Here is a 14,296-nt window from a genome sequence, read left to right as displayed (position 1 = left end):
TCTACGGTATATTTAATATGGACAAGGTGATGTCCATTATTGGGAATAGCCTTTCAAAAAGGACTGGACATATTTTGGTTTTTCTGTTTAATTTACTTGGTACATAATTGCAGATAGTCACAGTTGGTGGGTGTTAAATCACATGAAACTGTTGCATGTCCCCCAGACAGTTTCACTGCAACTCATACAGAATTTTATAGGTGCCTTATTATCTCAGCTTTTGTAAATATTGATACACCTTTGAAACATGAACACAGGCCAACAACTAACTGTGAACTGATCACTAGTCTACCCCTAGATTGATTGCATTGGTTCACAACTGTATGTATGTTTGTGTGGGTTGAGTACTTGCTTGTGTTTCAGGGAGTATACTGCATGTGTGTGCTTGTAAGTATATGCCTCTGTGTGTTTGTGTATGTGTGGAAAAACCTTGAAACAAGACTGAGCTTACATCAAAACACTTCCATTTTGAATGGTAATAAAGGAGAGAATGAATCACTCTGTCAGACATAGTTGACAGAATTTTTAATTATCTGACACGGCCTGTCAGTCTGTGATCAGCTGCCTATCACATTGTCTCTTGATGTATTCTTAATACAGTCTCCACCATTCTCTCCAAAACCTTGATATCCAATCTGTCTGTCTCTTTGTTTTCAGAGAGCTCAGCAGCTTGTTTTCCACTCTTATCGTCTTAGCTCTTCAGTTGTCGCTACATTCAAATTTTGGCTGTCAAGCCCTCCAAAGACACAGTATTCTGATTAGTTGTTAAATTCCTGGGATTTTCAAAAACATTTTTATTCCCCTGCTTATTGCTTCAATTTAGCCATAACTGTTGTGAGGATTCATTCCCAGCTGTAGGCGTGAATCAGTCTTGGCATAAATCCTTTCATACATCTGTCCATCTGTCTAGACAGCCACTCAGCTAAGTGACAAACAGTACACCCATCTGTCATCAGAAGTGTCAGTGCTTCATCTTCCTGTTACAGAATTGGTGTGGGAAAACAGTATCCCCACTTCAAGTCAAAAGTTAATCACAAATTAGCCGGTGAAGTCCAGTTACCGCAGAGAGAAGATCATTATGATCTTGTTCTCGATCTCCCTCTTTGACAGATCCGAGGGGAGGGTTCAGCAGCTCCTTTGGTCCTCTTTTCCTTCTTTAGCGCTTTTCCTCTTTCTCTACCTGGTCCCCTGGTGTATATTTTCAGAGCTGAGGATGGATTGCTGTGTAATAAGTGCCATTTACAGGGATACAGCTTGGAAAAGCCCCCCACTGATTTTAATGACACTTAAACACACCACACACCCTCAGGACCATGAGAGAGATGCTTTACTCCACAACTTTAGGGCCTGGGTGTCCTGAATCATAATCATCACCCATATACCATTGTATTTTTTTTTTTTTTTTTTTCAAAGCCACCAGAAACACTTCTTGCGGAGTTTCTTGACACGGGCCTTGGTGCTGGGGCGGCTGGAGGAGGAAGGGGCTGGCGTAGGCTTGGTCAGAGTGGGTGCAGGCACATCATATTCCCCCTCAAGGGCCTCAATAACCCCCTGGAAGCGCCCCTCCTGCTGTCGGAAATCGTGCTCCACACTGGAGAGAAGAGAAAGACAGAGCAGTTCAAGGGGACCGAAACAGGGATGAGGGAGATGCAGTGGGAGTACGATTTAGAGGTTGGGGTAGTGTCACATCAAGTCAAATTTATTTATATAGCTAATTGTTCACAAAAAGAGATTAGATGTGTGTGTGTGTGTGTGTGTGTGTGTGTGTGTGTGTGTGTGTTGTAAATGCTGACAACACCTTAAAGGGAAGTGGTACTTTTTTATACTGAGATGTAAAATCATGTTGTGTTCTTAACTCAGATATAAGCACCTTCAGCACACAATCACGCACACTTTCACACAGGACTCAACTCAGCACTCATTTCACGTCCATAGTATTCTTCTGCGCTTCATGCACCGATAGATCACAGGCTGGTGAGATGAGAGGAGTGGGAGGAGAATGGAAAAGGAGAGCAGGAAAGGAGAGGACAGGAGGGTTTGTAAAATGGAGGAGCTAAAGGAGGGAGTAAAGGAGGAACTTTTTTCTGCTCTTCTGATGTGTTCAAAGCAGACCCTCTTGACTTTCTTTTTCTATGCTTCTCTCATTCCCCCTCCCCCCTCTCTTCTCTCTTGCGCTCTTTTTCTCACCATCTCTCTGAAGTGTCCATTGCTCTGGGTCATAGTGTAGTCGACTTTGAGTCTCCCTCTCCTCTTGGTTACTGTGTTTTCGTGTGTCCGAGAATATATGTGTGTGTGCGTGTGCATGTATATTTTGAGTTGGATTATATGGGTGGAGCTGCATAGGGCCTGGCATCTGGAGTTAATGAGCCATATGATGAGGTAAGGAGAGCAGAGACAACTACCCACCCTCCTCTCCTCCAGCATCCCAACATCTCAACATCCCAACATAAGCACATATACACACACATGCTATAAAAACACATATGTGCTCCCCTGACATCCAACCTGCGCATCTTCCACAAGAAGCCCACAGTTGAGTGAGGAGGGGAAAGGGAATATACTGGCTCCTCTGGGAGATGGGGGGATGGATAAATGAAAGAAAGGCAAGCTTTAATAATACAAGGCAGAGAGGTCACTGTAGAATAAAGGCAGAAGACAAAAAAAACAGAGGGAAGAGGTAAAGGAGGAGAGGATGAGTGCCACCAGAGACAAGGAGAGAGGAGGGCAGAAAGGTCTCTGCTCCCCAAGATAGAGCACAGGGATGGAGGGAGTGTGGGAAAAAGTAAATCAATGAGAAAGTAAAAGCTCTGGTGGACACAGAGGAAGGGAGATGGCTGTCATGAATAAATGATAAATGAAATGTACTATGACTACACCCACACACCCACATATATACAGTACAGGCCAAAAGTTTGGGCACACCTTCTCATTCAATGCGTTTTCTTTATTTTCATGACTATTTACATTGTAGATTCTCACTGAAGGCATCAAAACTATGAATGAACACATGTGGAATTATGTACTTAACAAAAAAGTGTGAAATAACTGAAAACATGTCTTATATTCTAGTTTCTTCAAAGTAGCCACCCTTTGCTCTGATTACTGTTTTGCACACTCTTGGCATTCTCATAGTTTTGATGAGAATCTACAATGTAAATCACGTATGTCAAACTCAAGGCCCGCGGGCCACATCAGGCCCGCGATACAATTATATACGGCCCGCGAGATAATTTCATGTGACTATTAAGAATGGCCCGTCTGTAAACAGCACTCCCACCTCTAATACTACAAATCCCACAATGCACTGAACAGCTGCCGCGCTAGTCAGGACCCGTGCAGCAGCCCCTCCTCCCGCAGGTATAATGACACACCGATCAGCGGATCAATGCATCGATCAGCGCTGTTATAGCGACACTTATGGCGCGTTTCCACTAGTACCTACTCAGCTCTACTCGGCGTAGGTACGGAGTAGGTACTAGTGGAAATGCGCCATTAAGCTAGCCCCCCCAAAATAAATGGCTAAACGAAAAGTGGACTTTGAAAACAGAGACTTTCAAAGCAGGTGGGGGGCAGAATTTTACCTGTTTGTCTGTCGGAGGTGAACCTGTGTGTCTTGTTTGTGGAGCTAATGTGGCCATAATTAAAGAATAGAAATATAAGACGACACTATGAGACAAAACATCAGGATAGTACAGAAAATAAAAAAATAATTTAAAATTCTATTTATTTTATTGAGGAAAAGTTGTTGAAGTTTGGCTGTTTACATTCATATTTCTGGACAATATATATATATATATATATATATATATATATATATATATATATATATATATATATATATATATATATATAATATGATATACTATAATAAAAGAGTCACTATTAGAGTCTTCACTAAATGTTGAGCCCGTTTGGCCCACGACTTAGACCGTGTTTTAAATTTTGTCCCTTTCTTTGATTGAGTTTGACACCCCTGATGTAAATAGTCATGAAAATAAAGAAAACGCATTGAATGAGAAGGTGTGTCCAAACTTTTGGCCTGTACTGTATAAGAAAAGATAAAGTGGTGCACCTGTCCCACATTCACTCAATTTATAGGATATTTTGTTTTAGAATGGAGGACTTTCTGTTATCAGGTCTGTCTATACCCACAAACTTCAACAGGTTTTAGTCTTCTCTAAATACCTCTCCACCCATATATACCTCTCTCTCACTATTGTTCATGGGATTATGGCACAGAAGTTCATTCTGCATCTTCAGCCTCTTATGTGAGTCTGTGTTCTGGTTGCCTTTGTCCTTGTGTGACGCTGTTAAATGTTTAAATCTTCAGTGGGTTGGTTAAGGGTGAAGGTTAGTCATGTTCAGGGTTCAGAATCAGGTTTGTATGAATGTGTCTTCAGGCAGCCAGCCCACATCAAAACCCCTTTTTTCACCACAGATCATTTGGATGGATGTTCCAGTTAGGCCTGTCACGATAACAAATTTTGCTGGACGATAAATTGTCCCAGAAATTATTGCGATAAACGATAATATTGCCGTTTTGATACCATTTTTCAACTAATATAATAATAATGGTATAATAATGCAAGTAGACCCTTTTAAAGATGAAATATTTCTTAAGAATATTTAAAATTGGAATTATATTATGAAAAAAGACATTGTAAATATCCAAAATAAATAATCAAAACAACCAAAAACAATAAATAAAATGGACTGTCAGTCTCTGTTAACAAAAAATGCACTTGAATAAAAACCACTCACAACTGATGGTCAATGGTATGGTATGGTCAAGCTCATATAGGGGGTCATGTTTGAGCTTGACCACATATCGTAGTGGCAGAGTAAAATGGGATGTCTGTGATCTCCTTCAGTATGTCATCTTTCATGTTGTTGTATGCCGGCTTTTCGACGGTGTTAAAGGGCTGCATCTCTTTGGCGATGTAGCGAACTACACCGTCTGTGAGTGCGCACCATTTGGCACTGTCACGTTTATATTTTGTTTGCTTCATAAACGCCCCAGTGATGGTGGACTGTCGGGAAGATGTTGACGGCCCCTCTGCCTCTTTCGTAGACGTTTTTTTTCCCAGTTAGGAAAACTGCAACGGGTGGTTGTGTTTGAGGTGAAGGTGCATGTTTGTTGTGTTGCCGCGTTTAGCATGAACTGTTTTAAAACGAATGCGACATACCGGCTCATTTATGTTTTGTATTTCAACGCGGTCATTTGGTTTAAATCCACAGTGTTCCCACACGTCAGCTGTTGCTTTCGGCTTAGAGACCAATTCCATTTTTCCTCCAAATCTCTCCCTCTACTCCTCACGGGGCTCTCATGCTGTACTCTGTGGTGCGCCACGTGCCCCGCCTCCCCACACAGAGACAGAGTGACTGACAGGAGGGTTCACTCCTCATTACGCTAAGGAACCAAGAGGAGTCAGTTGAGACGGATGCAGCGAAGTTAACTCATTATCCAGTGTCTTTGGTAAATGAAAAATTATCGAGCCCGGCAAACTTATCGAGCTGATTTTTAATTATCGTGCAATTAATTGATTTATTGATTATCGCGACAGGCCTAGTTCCAGTCCCACGCATAATTCATCCTATATCTCTCTTTCGCCCATCCTCTTTACCCAGAATCCTCTCTGAGAATTTGATAAGGCCATTACTGTCCAATCAAAGCTCTTGTACTTTTTACTTTTGTGTATGTGTTTGTGTGTGTTGACCCTGCATGTGTAAAATGTGCATATGTTTAATGTGCACTTTTTTTTCGTCAGAAATGTATACTGAAATATGAGAAAAACTGATTAGGAAGCAAATTCTGCATTTCTGTCCAAGTCATTATCTCGCAGCGTGAAATATATTCAGTTCTTTGTTTGTCAGTATGTATGAGTCTCTGCATGCAAGTATGCCTATGAAATCCATGCAAAGACATATCAAACAAAAGCTTTTGTTGGATTAATTAGCATTTGTACAAAAAAAAAAAGGAAAGGGAAAGTGGAGCAGGAAAGAAAATCTGTGAAACTGAGAAGAGAGAAAAGAGGGATGATAATGACGTGAGAGGTAGCAACTTGATATCATTGGTAGCCTCAGGGCCCCAAGATGTCTGAAGATGGCTAACTTCAAAACTTTGAAAATTATTGTAATATCTAAATTACTGCTGTTTTTTTTTTTTTTGTAACTCTTTAATAACACATTTCTTTGCATTGCCTGTTTTACCTTACATTAGACAGTAGGTAGTAGTAGCAGCAGATAAAATAATTGTAGGTTATGTCCTGTAAACATCAATTTCCACTAATTTCCAATTTCCTAAACATATTTTTTTGTTTGTCAAATTCATGTGACGACATTTGGAGGTGCAGATTAATTGTAGAGTGACCAGAAAAAAAGCTTTTTGTGAGCAATTGTGTTTTCCTGCTTAAGTGAGTGGTTCTGTAATGGAAGTTGTTGGGCTGCGGCTCATGATAGTTTTCTTTATGAATGAATCTGCCAAATATTTTATCGATTAATTGATTCATTGTATAGTTGTATAGCTGAAAATTGCAAAAAATGCCTGCTTTCCAAAATGACTGCTATCCAAAGCTGAGTGGACACATTTGTATGCCTTGTTTTGTCTGACAAACAGTCAAAAATCTAACATGTTTAGTTTGCTAAATTACAAAACGGGGAAAAGCAGCAAATCCTCACATTTGGCATACTGTAACCAGAGAATTTTTAACATGTCTGCATAAAAAAAATCACACAAATGATTATCAAAATTGTTCATTCTCTAACCAATAATCATTTCATCTCTTGCTGGTTGTAAGGTTATATTCCACTGAGCACTGAGCAAACTTTTTTGCCAGATTGTCTGCATTTTTGTGATTATATGTTTGCATACATTTGCTTGAGGACAGATTTGTGTGTGTTCATTTACATCTGTTTATATATGTATGGATATATCGGTGGATGAGTACGTTAGCATGTGGCTGTTCTTTCCCCTTGGTATTCCTTGAAACTTACTGGGCCAAGGATCCTGCTGTGTTAATTAACATCAAGGGGAGGAGAGGAACAGGGAGTTGAAGAAGTGTGTGAAGAGATGGAGAGATGAAAAAACAGAGAAATGCAAAGTAAAACTAGAGGAGGAATGCAAATGTGGGGCTGCTGGGAGGTGAGTGTTTTTGCGAATTAGGTAGAAGTGGAGAGATAAAGACCCTGTAAAATGTGCCTTTATCCCTTGTGGCCTGCAAGGGGCATTTATATACGATTGTAAACAAGCAGAGGTGGCTTCAGGCTGAGCTTCGGATGCATGTGCACAAAAAATTTTGGACTAAAAGGAGGTTTTGATGCCAGATTATTCCAGTTACAGTATGTAAATATTTCTCTTCTAGTCTGTTTGTGTGTTGAAGCTACTGTACATGTGAAAACCCATATTTCCAGCAGAGCAGAGAAAGATCAGAGTCTTAGAGGATGGGTGGGAGTGGGGCACAAGTGATTATAGCTTTTGTCAATTGACAGATGGAATGAGCCAAGGATGTGCAAAGGAAACCAGTTTGATTGAAAGTTAGAGATGAAAGAAAGGGAGACTGAGCAGGCACGGGATGAAAAGGTGGAGTGATTTACATAATGAAAAGGTGAGAATAGGAAAAGGATGGGGTGGAAGTGATGGGAGGATTTAACCACAGTATGTGGTATCAGATTGTGTGGATGCAGCTCTGTAAGTTGCACAGGATCTAAGAATGCAATTATTTATTTAGGTCACACACACAAGGGATAACTGAAACAGAAAAGACATCATTTAGGTGCTGAATTAATGTGCTTGTTTGCATAGAACACTCTTTTGTGCGTAAATAACTTTCCTGGAGAGAGCATCCTCTTTAATCTCTAGAATACAGCATGTATTTATTTCAATATTGTTGAGGGGGATTACTCACTGTCTCGCATTTTTCATATAATAGGGATATATTTTATGAGTAGTTCAATTATCAGATTGGAGAAAAGGGCAGAGACAGCAGGATACCAGGAAGAGAGGCTAATGAAAAATAAAACAAAAAAAGAGAAAGATATGCTGAATAAGTGATAAAACCTGGAAAAGCTGTTAAAAACAATGGAAAATGGAACATTTTCAAGGCTACAAAAGGCATACAGTTCTCTAGGAGAGGTTTTAGGGCTGTTTATGACGCTGCAGGAAAAAATGAGTTGTCATCGGTTGGGTTATGTAATGCAGTAAGCTCATTATCTAGATCAGTTTACCTGTAGATGATGCAGGCTGTCTTTTGGCAGGTGGGGCAGTTGTTAATGTCCTGGCCAGTTCTGTATGAGCTGCGACTGGAGAAACAACAGATTTAAAACATTCACACACCCTCGCAAAAGGAGTTTAATTGAGATGGCACTTTTACATTTAATGCTACAAATACTGCTTATTAGATATTGTGTTGTTATTTCAGTTGTATTGTAATTATGTATACAATTTGTTTTAGTCTGCTTTAAGAACAACGTCCATTTTGTCATCTTAGAAATGAATTTATCAAGAGCAATGATTTCTAAATTGATAAATATCAGATTATGTATCAGCCAGTGGAAACTAAACTCTTTGTAGACTTAAAATTATACACTGATTTTCAACAGCAGTGGAAGAAATTTTTGGAATAGCAATTTTACACTAACAGGCCGAGCTTTTCTTCACTGGAACATGACTTGCTCTCTTGACTGCCGGTATGACAGTTGTTATTGCTTTCTCCACCTGCACATACTCAATGCAGCAACATCAGGCGTGTTCCCTGGAGGGTTGTCAAAGGGCACAAAATAGCTTGTGATGTTTAGTGCATGTGATTTACTCCACCAGAGGTATTCAGGACATCAACTGGATAGTCCTGGTGGGTTAAAGACTGCCTTATTTAAATGAAAAAAAAAACGCTAAATTTAGTTTGCAGTGACTGTCAAGGCAAGCCTAGTTAGGGGCCAAACATATGACACCATTATAAAAGCAGTGTTCAGTAAAAATTACTTTATTGCCGGTCTTATTGTCATTTCATTTGAGAAAATAGCTGTCGAAAATTGTTGTGCATCACAAAAATATTATTACACATGCAAAAAGGTTGAACAAGACTACAGAGCTGTTGAAAAATAAAGTCAGATTAAAAAAAAAAAATCTGACAAGCTCACGCTGACTGCCATGTAATTAAAAAGCTTTATTTTGCCAAGATATTTTGGCTGTCCCTGTACTGAACTGTGTAGGAGAGGGTGTAGCTGATTTATGTTGATAACATAGATAATCATTTTTCCTCCCCTACCAATCTTTATCAAAGACAACAACAGCAAGAGAAGACAAGTATTTGCTTCAGGAGAAAAAAGAAAACAAGAAGCTGAGCACAGCAGCCCAGCCGACACTTTTATCACAGCAGCCCACTTAGAGTACTTTCATTGCTGGTCCAGCATCAGATACTTGTAGTCCCTCTTACTAGCTGGTTCTCTTATTTTTCTCTTTAATTTTATGTCTTTTTATCTCTCAATTGCTCTCTCTTTGTGTCCCTTTTCTTCTGCCTGTTTTTATTTTTTTCTCCCCCTTTTCACCCTAATTTTCACACTCTTAGCATGAGACAGCATCCTCACAACAAGCACACACACACACACACTGAAGGATATGAATACATAATCTTATACAGTCACACACAAGACAGAACAGCATGTACACTGAGTTTAGGAGCCTTGTTCGGCAGCTTAAACATGAATTGCATTTCTCAAATGTAATCTGATAGGCATTAGTGTGGAGCCAGAGACATCTGTTAACCCTGAACAGAAAGAAGGGGTGGGATTGAAAGAGGGAAGGAGGGAGCAAAAACATGTTGGCTAAAGAGGAAGTTTGGGTGGAGTTAGAAATATCATTTTTGAGAAGTTGAGGCAAATGGCTAAAGAATTGGTTTGGGAGGACAGGAGGAACTGGTTGGTATGAGAAATTAGGAAGGCGAGACAGTTAAGGTGAAACGGTGAGGAGTTAAAGAATGGGAAGTGATAGAGGAAGGGGGAAACAAAAAGAGTGAGGGCTAACACATGACAGCAGGGGAGAGTGATGGACAGGTTGTCGGGGCAGAGAGAAGGGGGAGGATTACGAAATGGTGAGAGGGCAAAGGATGGATTCACAGTGTTTAGTTGCGGACACGGTTTATACGTGGAGGTGCAGAAAGACAGAACAACTGGGAGAGAGAAAGGGTATTAATTAAGAACAGGGGGAAGAAGTGCGAGGGCAAAGGTATAGAAAGAGATGAATAGCTTGAAGCGTTTTAAAGGGCCTCTAAGAGGGGGGATGGCATTGATTGAAATAAAGTGAGTACCAAAAGCCAACTGAGATATGTAGGAGGAGAGGATGATATATGAATAAAAGAATTAGCAGGACAGAGCAAGAAGAACTGATTAGTTTAATTTGGTGGGCAGTATGATGTGTCTTAGGGATACTGTTACTGTGGAGAGCACATGCCCTATAAGGTATAAGATAAAAGGACAGGAGAAGGATCTGCTAGCATTTACTACAGGCTGGCAGGTATCATATATTCCTATAGGATTTGATCACACACACGCACACACACACACACACACACACACACACACACACACACACACACACTACAGCAATTCTCCACAGGCCTGCCTGACATTTAAAATCTATTACACGGACTTGAAAGCCTGTCGGTATATATTGCTATAAAAACTCAAATATACTCTCTTCTTAATCTTGTGCAGTCCCTTGACACCCTCTTCTTCTCCCTCTCTTCGTCACTTTACCTCACTTTCTCACACTCTTATTTAAGCACTTGCTATTGCAATGAATATCTCTCGCTCTTCTTCATCTCTCTTATCTCTGTTTTCATCCTTTTCTTCATCTCTCCCTCTTTTCACTCGCTGTCTTGGTGTCTAACCCTCTTTTTTTTCAAACGCCATTCTCCACTCCTTCTTTTCATCACCTTCTTATATTCTTCCATCCACCTATCACCCCCCATAATGCCTTTTCTCACCCTTCGCTGAGGGCCTTGCTCTTCTCCAGGTCTTGAATGACGTTGAGAAGCACCTTAATCTTCTCCTGATTGGACACCAGGTTCTCCTCCACACTCTGCAACTGCCTCTCTAGCCCGCGTGGTGCGTTCCCTGCATGCCCACCCAACAATCCTCCTGGAGCCCCGTTACATTGTGCTTTCATATGAGTCTTACAAGGCAGAGTGTGGTCGTCAAATGATTTGCTCTTTTGTTTTGTGTAGTCCTTGAGTTTCATCCGTGCTGAGGGTGTTTGTTTGGGAATATCTGTGGTCTCCTGGGTATTTTGCGCTACAGGTGTGGCTGGTTTGGAATGAGTGGGCTTAGGAGAGTTTTTTGGTGGGAGAGGTGGGGTGTTGGTAGATTTTGGGTCACTGTGAAGGGAAGAAGCTGGAGGTTTAGAAGTGGCGCAGCCTAATGTGTGTTGGTGTTCATCAGTGTTCTGAATCTTAGCCAAGTCATGTTTTTGTTTGTCAGTTGAATGTTGTTCTGTTGCGTCTGCAGATGGTGTGTGTGCCTCTTGTGTCTGCGTGGTAGCTGTGGTCCTGTCTGTGTTATTGTCTCTGTGTGTGTCTGCCGTTTGTGTTGCTGAGTCCTTGTAATGAGTAAAGTCAGCAGAATGTGGCCTTGTCTGCTGCTTTGAAAATTTTGTTTTGTTGTGCGTGTGTGATGTGTGGTTGGAATGTGAGCTGTGTGTTTTTGGTATAGTGTGTGACAGCTGTGGTATTTGAGTAATCTTTACTGAGGGGTGTGTGGAGGTGTTTGCTGGGTCTGTGTTTTTGGAGTAAGACTGTGAGTCCAGAGCAGTTTCTTTTCTCGACTGGTTAGGAGCCACAGACGGTTTCCGTGGTGGATTAGGTAAAGTTTGACTGACTGTTATTTGATTGGCAGCCCTCCTGCGACATGCACCCGTGCATGGTGTAATCTGTGATCGTCTCCTCCCACATGTCCCACAAAGACGTGGTGGAGAAGTAGTCATCACTCGACAGGGCCTTGGTGGGGTGGCGTGAACAGTTGTACAAACACTCCCCGTTTTCAATGCCGAGCGATGGCCCTCCCCTCGTAGTGACTGCACCCTCCTCCTCTCAAGGGCTGGCTCCTTACCCTCTGTGGCCTCAGTGCAAACCCCTCCCACCACATCGGAGGCTACCACACTGCCATTTGTATACCGAGCTGTCCTTTTACAGCTTGTGTCCTTGGGGTTTGTCCGTATAGTTTTTATCTGGCAATAAACTCCGCCGCCAGATCCCTGTGACCCCATGTCGTCCTGTGTCAGGCTGTTGATCTCGTTCTGAGATGTCTCCTTGGACACTGGCAGACTGTTGCTGTCACTTCTGATAACTCTTGCTGTCTCTGCTGTCGATGTTTTGTCTGTTGCCATGGTGAGTGGCCGATGTGTGTTGGTTGGTTGGTTGCCGTGTCGTTTGATGGAAGGGAGAGTCCGCAGTCCGGGAGATGTTTGCACCCCGACACTGCACAGCGGGCCCCATCGCCCCCCTGCCAGGGGAACCCCCAGCGCAGGCACGGGATTGGTTGGGTCAGCCACCCTCCTGCCCATACTCCCTTGCAGGCTGGCTCAGCCCCCTGAGGAGCTGAACGGGTTGGTGGCAAGCAGTGACATCAGCCAGCGTCAGCAGGATTATATCCAATACAAAGTGGGAATGGTTCCAGCTTTTGTTTAACCAAATGAATTTGTGTGTTTGTGAGACAGTGTGAGAGAGTTTGTATGTGGAAGCTGGTGACGGGAATTCAATATCCAATAAGGCTATAATGTCCTTCCATTAATGACCTCCTTGCTGCTTTAGCTACCTCTGATTGGACATCACTGTCAAGGCTTCTCTCAGTCTCTAACCAGTGGCCTGCTGATGATGAGTTGGATGGGTTCTTTCGGCATTGCAGGTTCATTCTGGAGAGAGAAAAACAGAGAGAGAAAGAGAAAGGCAATGAATGGAAGAAACAACAGAAGGGAGACATGGAATAAATGGTCAGATTGGCAAGACGACACAGACATTAGGCACGTAAAGCACCATATAAAAGCTTTGAGTTCGACTGAATGCACACACTGACCAGATCGATAGAACTCTATCAACCTCTTATTAGACCAGCAGGTGGGTGGGAGTTAAAGAGACAAAACTCTAAATCCCATCAAGCTGTTTCTCTTGAAGGAACAGAAAAGACTAGAGATACCTTAAGGGTAATAGCACGTCTCTATGAAGTTGCAAGGTGAACACACACCCCAAAAGCTATGTCAATAGATCTTAAGAAATTTAAGACTGCAGATATCGTTGCAGTCTTTTATTACATGATGACACATTGTGACACATTTCATGTGATGTTATGTTTGCCTCCCACAGCAGTATGTAAACTGATGATGCATTTTGCCTTGACATCTCTCATGGAAGCAGTTTGGGAATCTGTGTAATGAGCTCAGCATAATGTAAAGTTCTGCAACATTGTTTCTGCCCATCTTCCTGTTTTTCACTGGGCTAAACAGAAATGTTGCCTAAAGTCAGTGGTAATATATCTTTTACTTTTTTAAGAAAAAAAAATCAGAGTCAGCTAATTAATTTCAATGCATAGCTAGATTATGTTACAGCCTTATCGGGTTTAGTATTAATAAGCTTGGTCAAACTTTTTGGATTGTTTGAGGTGGAAGCAATGTTAGTCATTCAATCTTAATCAAATCACTGAATGACTCAGAATGCTTTACCGGTACACTATGACACCATATTAGCTGATGAAATTGGGGCAGGATAATATTATATCCAATGAAACTGGGTCATTGCAGAAGCACATATGGTACAGAGTGCATGGAGGTTATTTAATATACAATTGCAATTTATACTGTAATAAGTATTTCATTTATATTTGTCAGGTTAACAATAAAATAATGGAATTGTCTAATCACACACATTTAGGTGCCGCTGCCTGACTGTGATGCCTCAGTGCCACTCAGCGACCCAGTATGCTGTTAATCCCTGCAAATTGTTGCTTTCCAACAGATGCAAACAACAAAAGAACTGGTCACAAATGATAATGTGTCCATGAAATTAGGATAGACCAAGGCATCAGTCACCAGACTGAAACCTTGGCCTAGCCAATATTTTGTTTGTTCTCCTGTCAGCATGTGATGTTAAACCACTGGCTGGCATAGTCACACACACACACACACACACACACACACATACACATAAGGAGCAAGCTTATTCTATGCCAACTGGTCCAATATCACAACACAGATACTTGCTGTATATGGTCAAGGTTGGAACAGTGCATTATTTTTCAAAATAAATGAAATATG

The 14,296-nt window shown here is 41.4% G+C and overlaps 2 protein-coding genes across 2 annotated transcripts in view; one reads left to right on the top strand and one right to left on the bottom strand.

Annotated features, from left to right (window-relative positions):
* dock2-like (dedicator of cytokinesis protein 2) overlaps nucleotides 1-14,296 on the top strand; it is a 94,874-nt gene that overhangs the window by 46,633 nt on the left and 33,945 nt on the right. The gene's annotated exons all lie outside the window — the stretch shown is intronic.
* LOC139207569 (uncharacterized) lies at nucleotides 1,408-12,553 on the bottom strand. Its single transcript, XM_070837307.1, has 3 exons — nucleotides 10,980-12,553; nucleotides 8,224-8,298; nucleotides 1,408-1,591 (listed from the first exon to the last, which is right to left on the bottom strand). The coding sequence occupies exons 1-3, from the start codon at nucleotides 12,551-12,553 to the stop codon at nucleotides 1,408-1,410; spliced, it is 1,833 nt and encodes a 610-aa protein (XP_070693408.1).

The sequence above is a fragment of the Pempheris klunzingeri genome, chromosome 9 (assembly GCF_042242105.1).
Source record: "Pempheris klunzingeri isolate RE-2024b chromosome 9, fPemKlu1.hap1, whole genome shotgun sequence".
In the NCBI taxonomy this organism is placed as follows: domain Eukaryota; kingdom Metazoa; phylum Chordata; class Actinopteri; order Acropomatiformes; family Pempheridae; genus Pempheris; species Pempheris klunzingeri.
This window is presented reverse-complemented; position numbering and strand designations above follow the sequence as displayed.

Coding starts and splice junctions, on each gene's coding strand:
- LOC139207569 (XM_070837307.1), bottom strand. CDS start 12,553: ATGGGCAGGAGGGTGGCTGACCCAACCAATCCCGTGCCTGCGCTGGGG. Junction 8,299..10,979: donor AGCAAGGCCCTCAGCGAAGG/GTGAGAAAAGGC, acceptor TTGTTTCTCCAG/TCGCAGCTCATACAGAACTG. Junction 1,592..8,223: donor ACAGCCTGCATCATCTACAG/GTAAACTGATCT, acceptor TCTTCTCTCCAG/TGTGGAGCACGATTTCCGAC.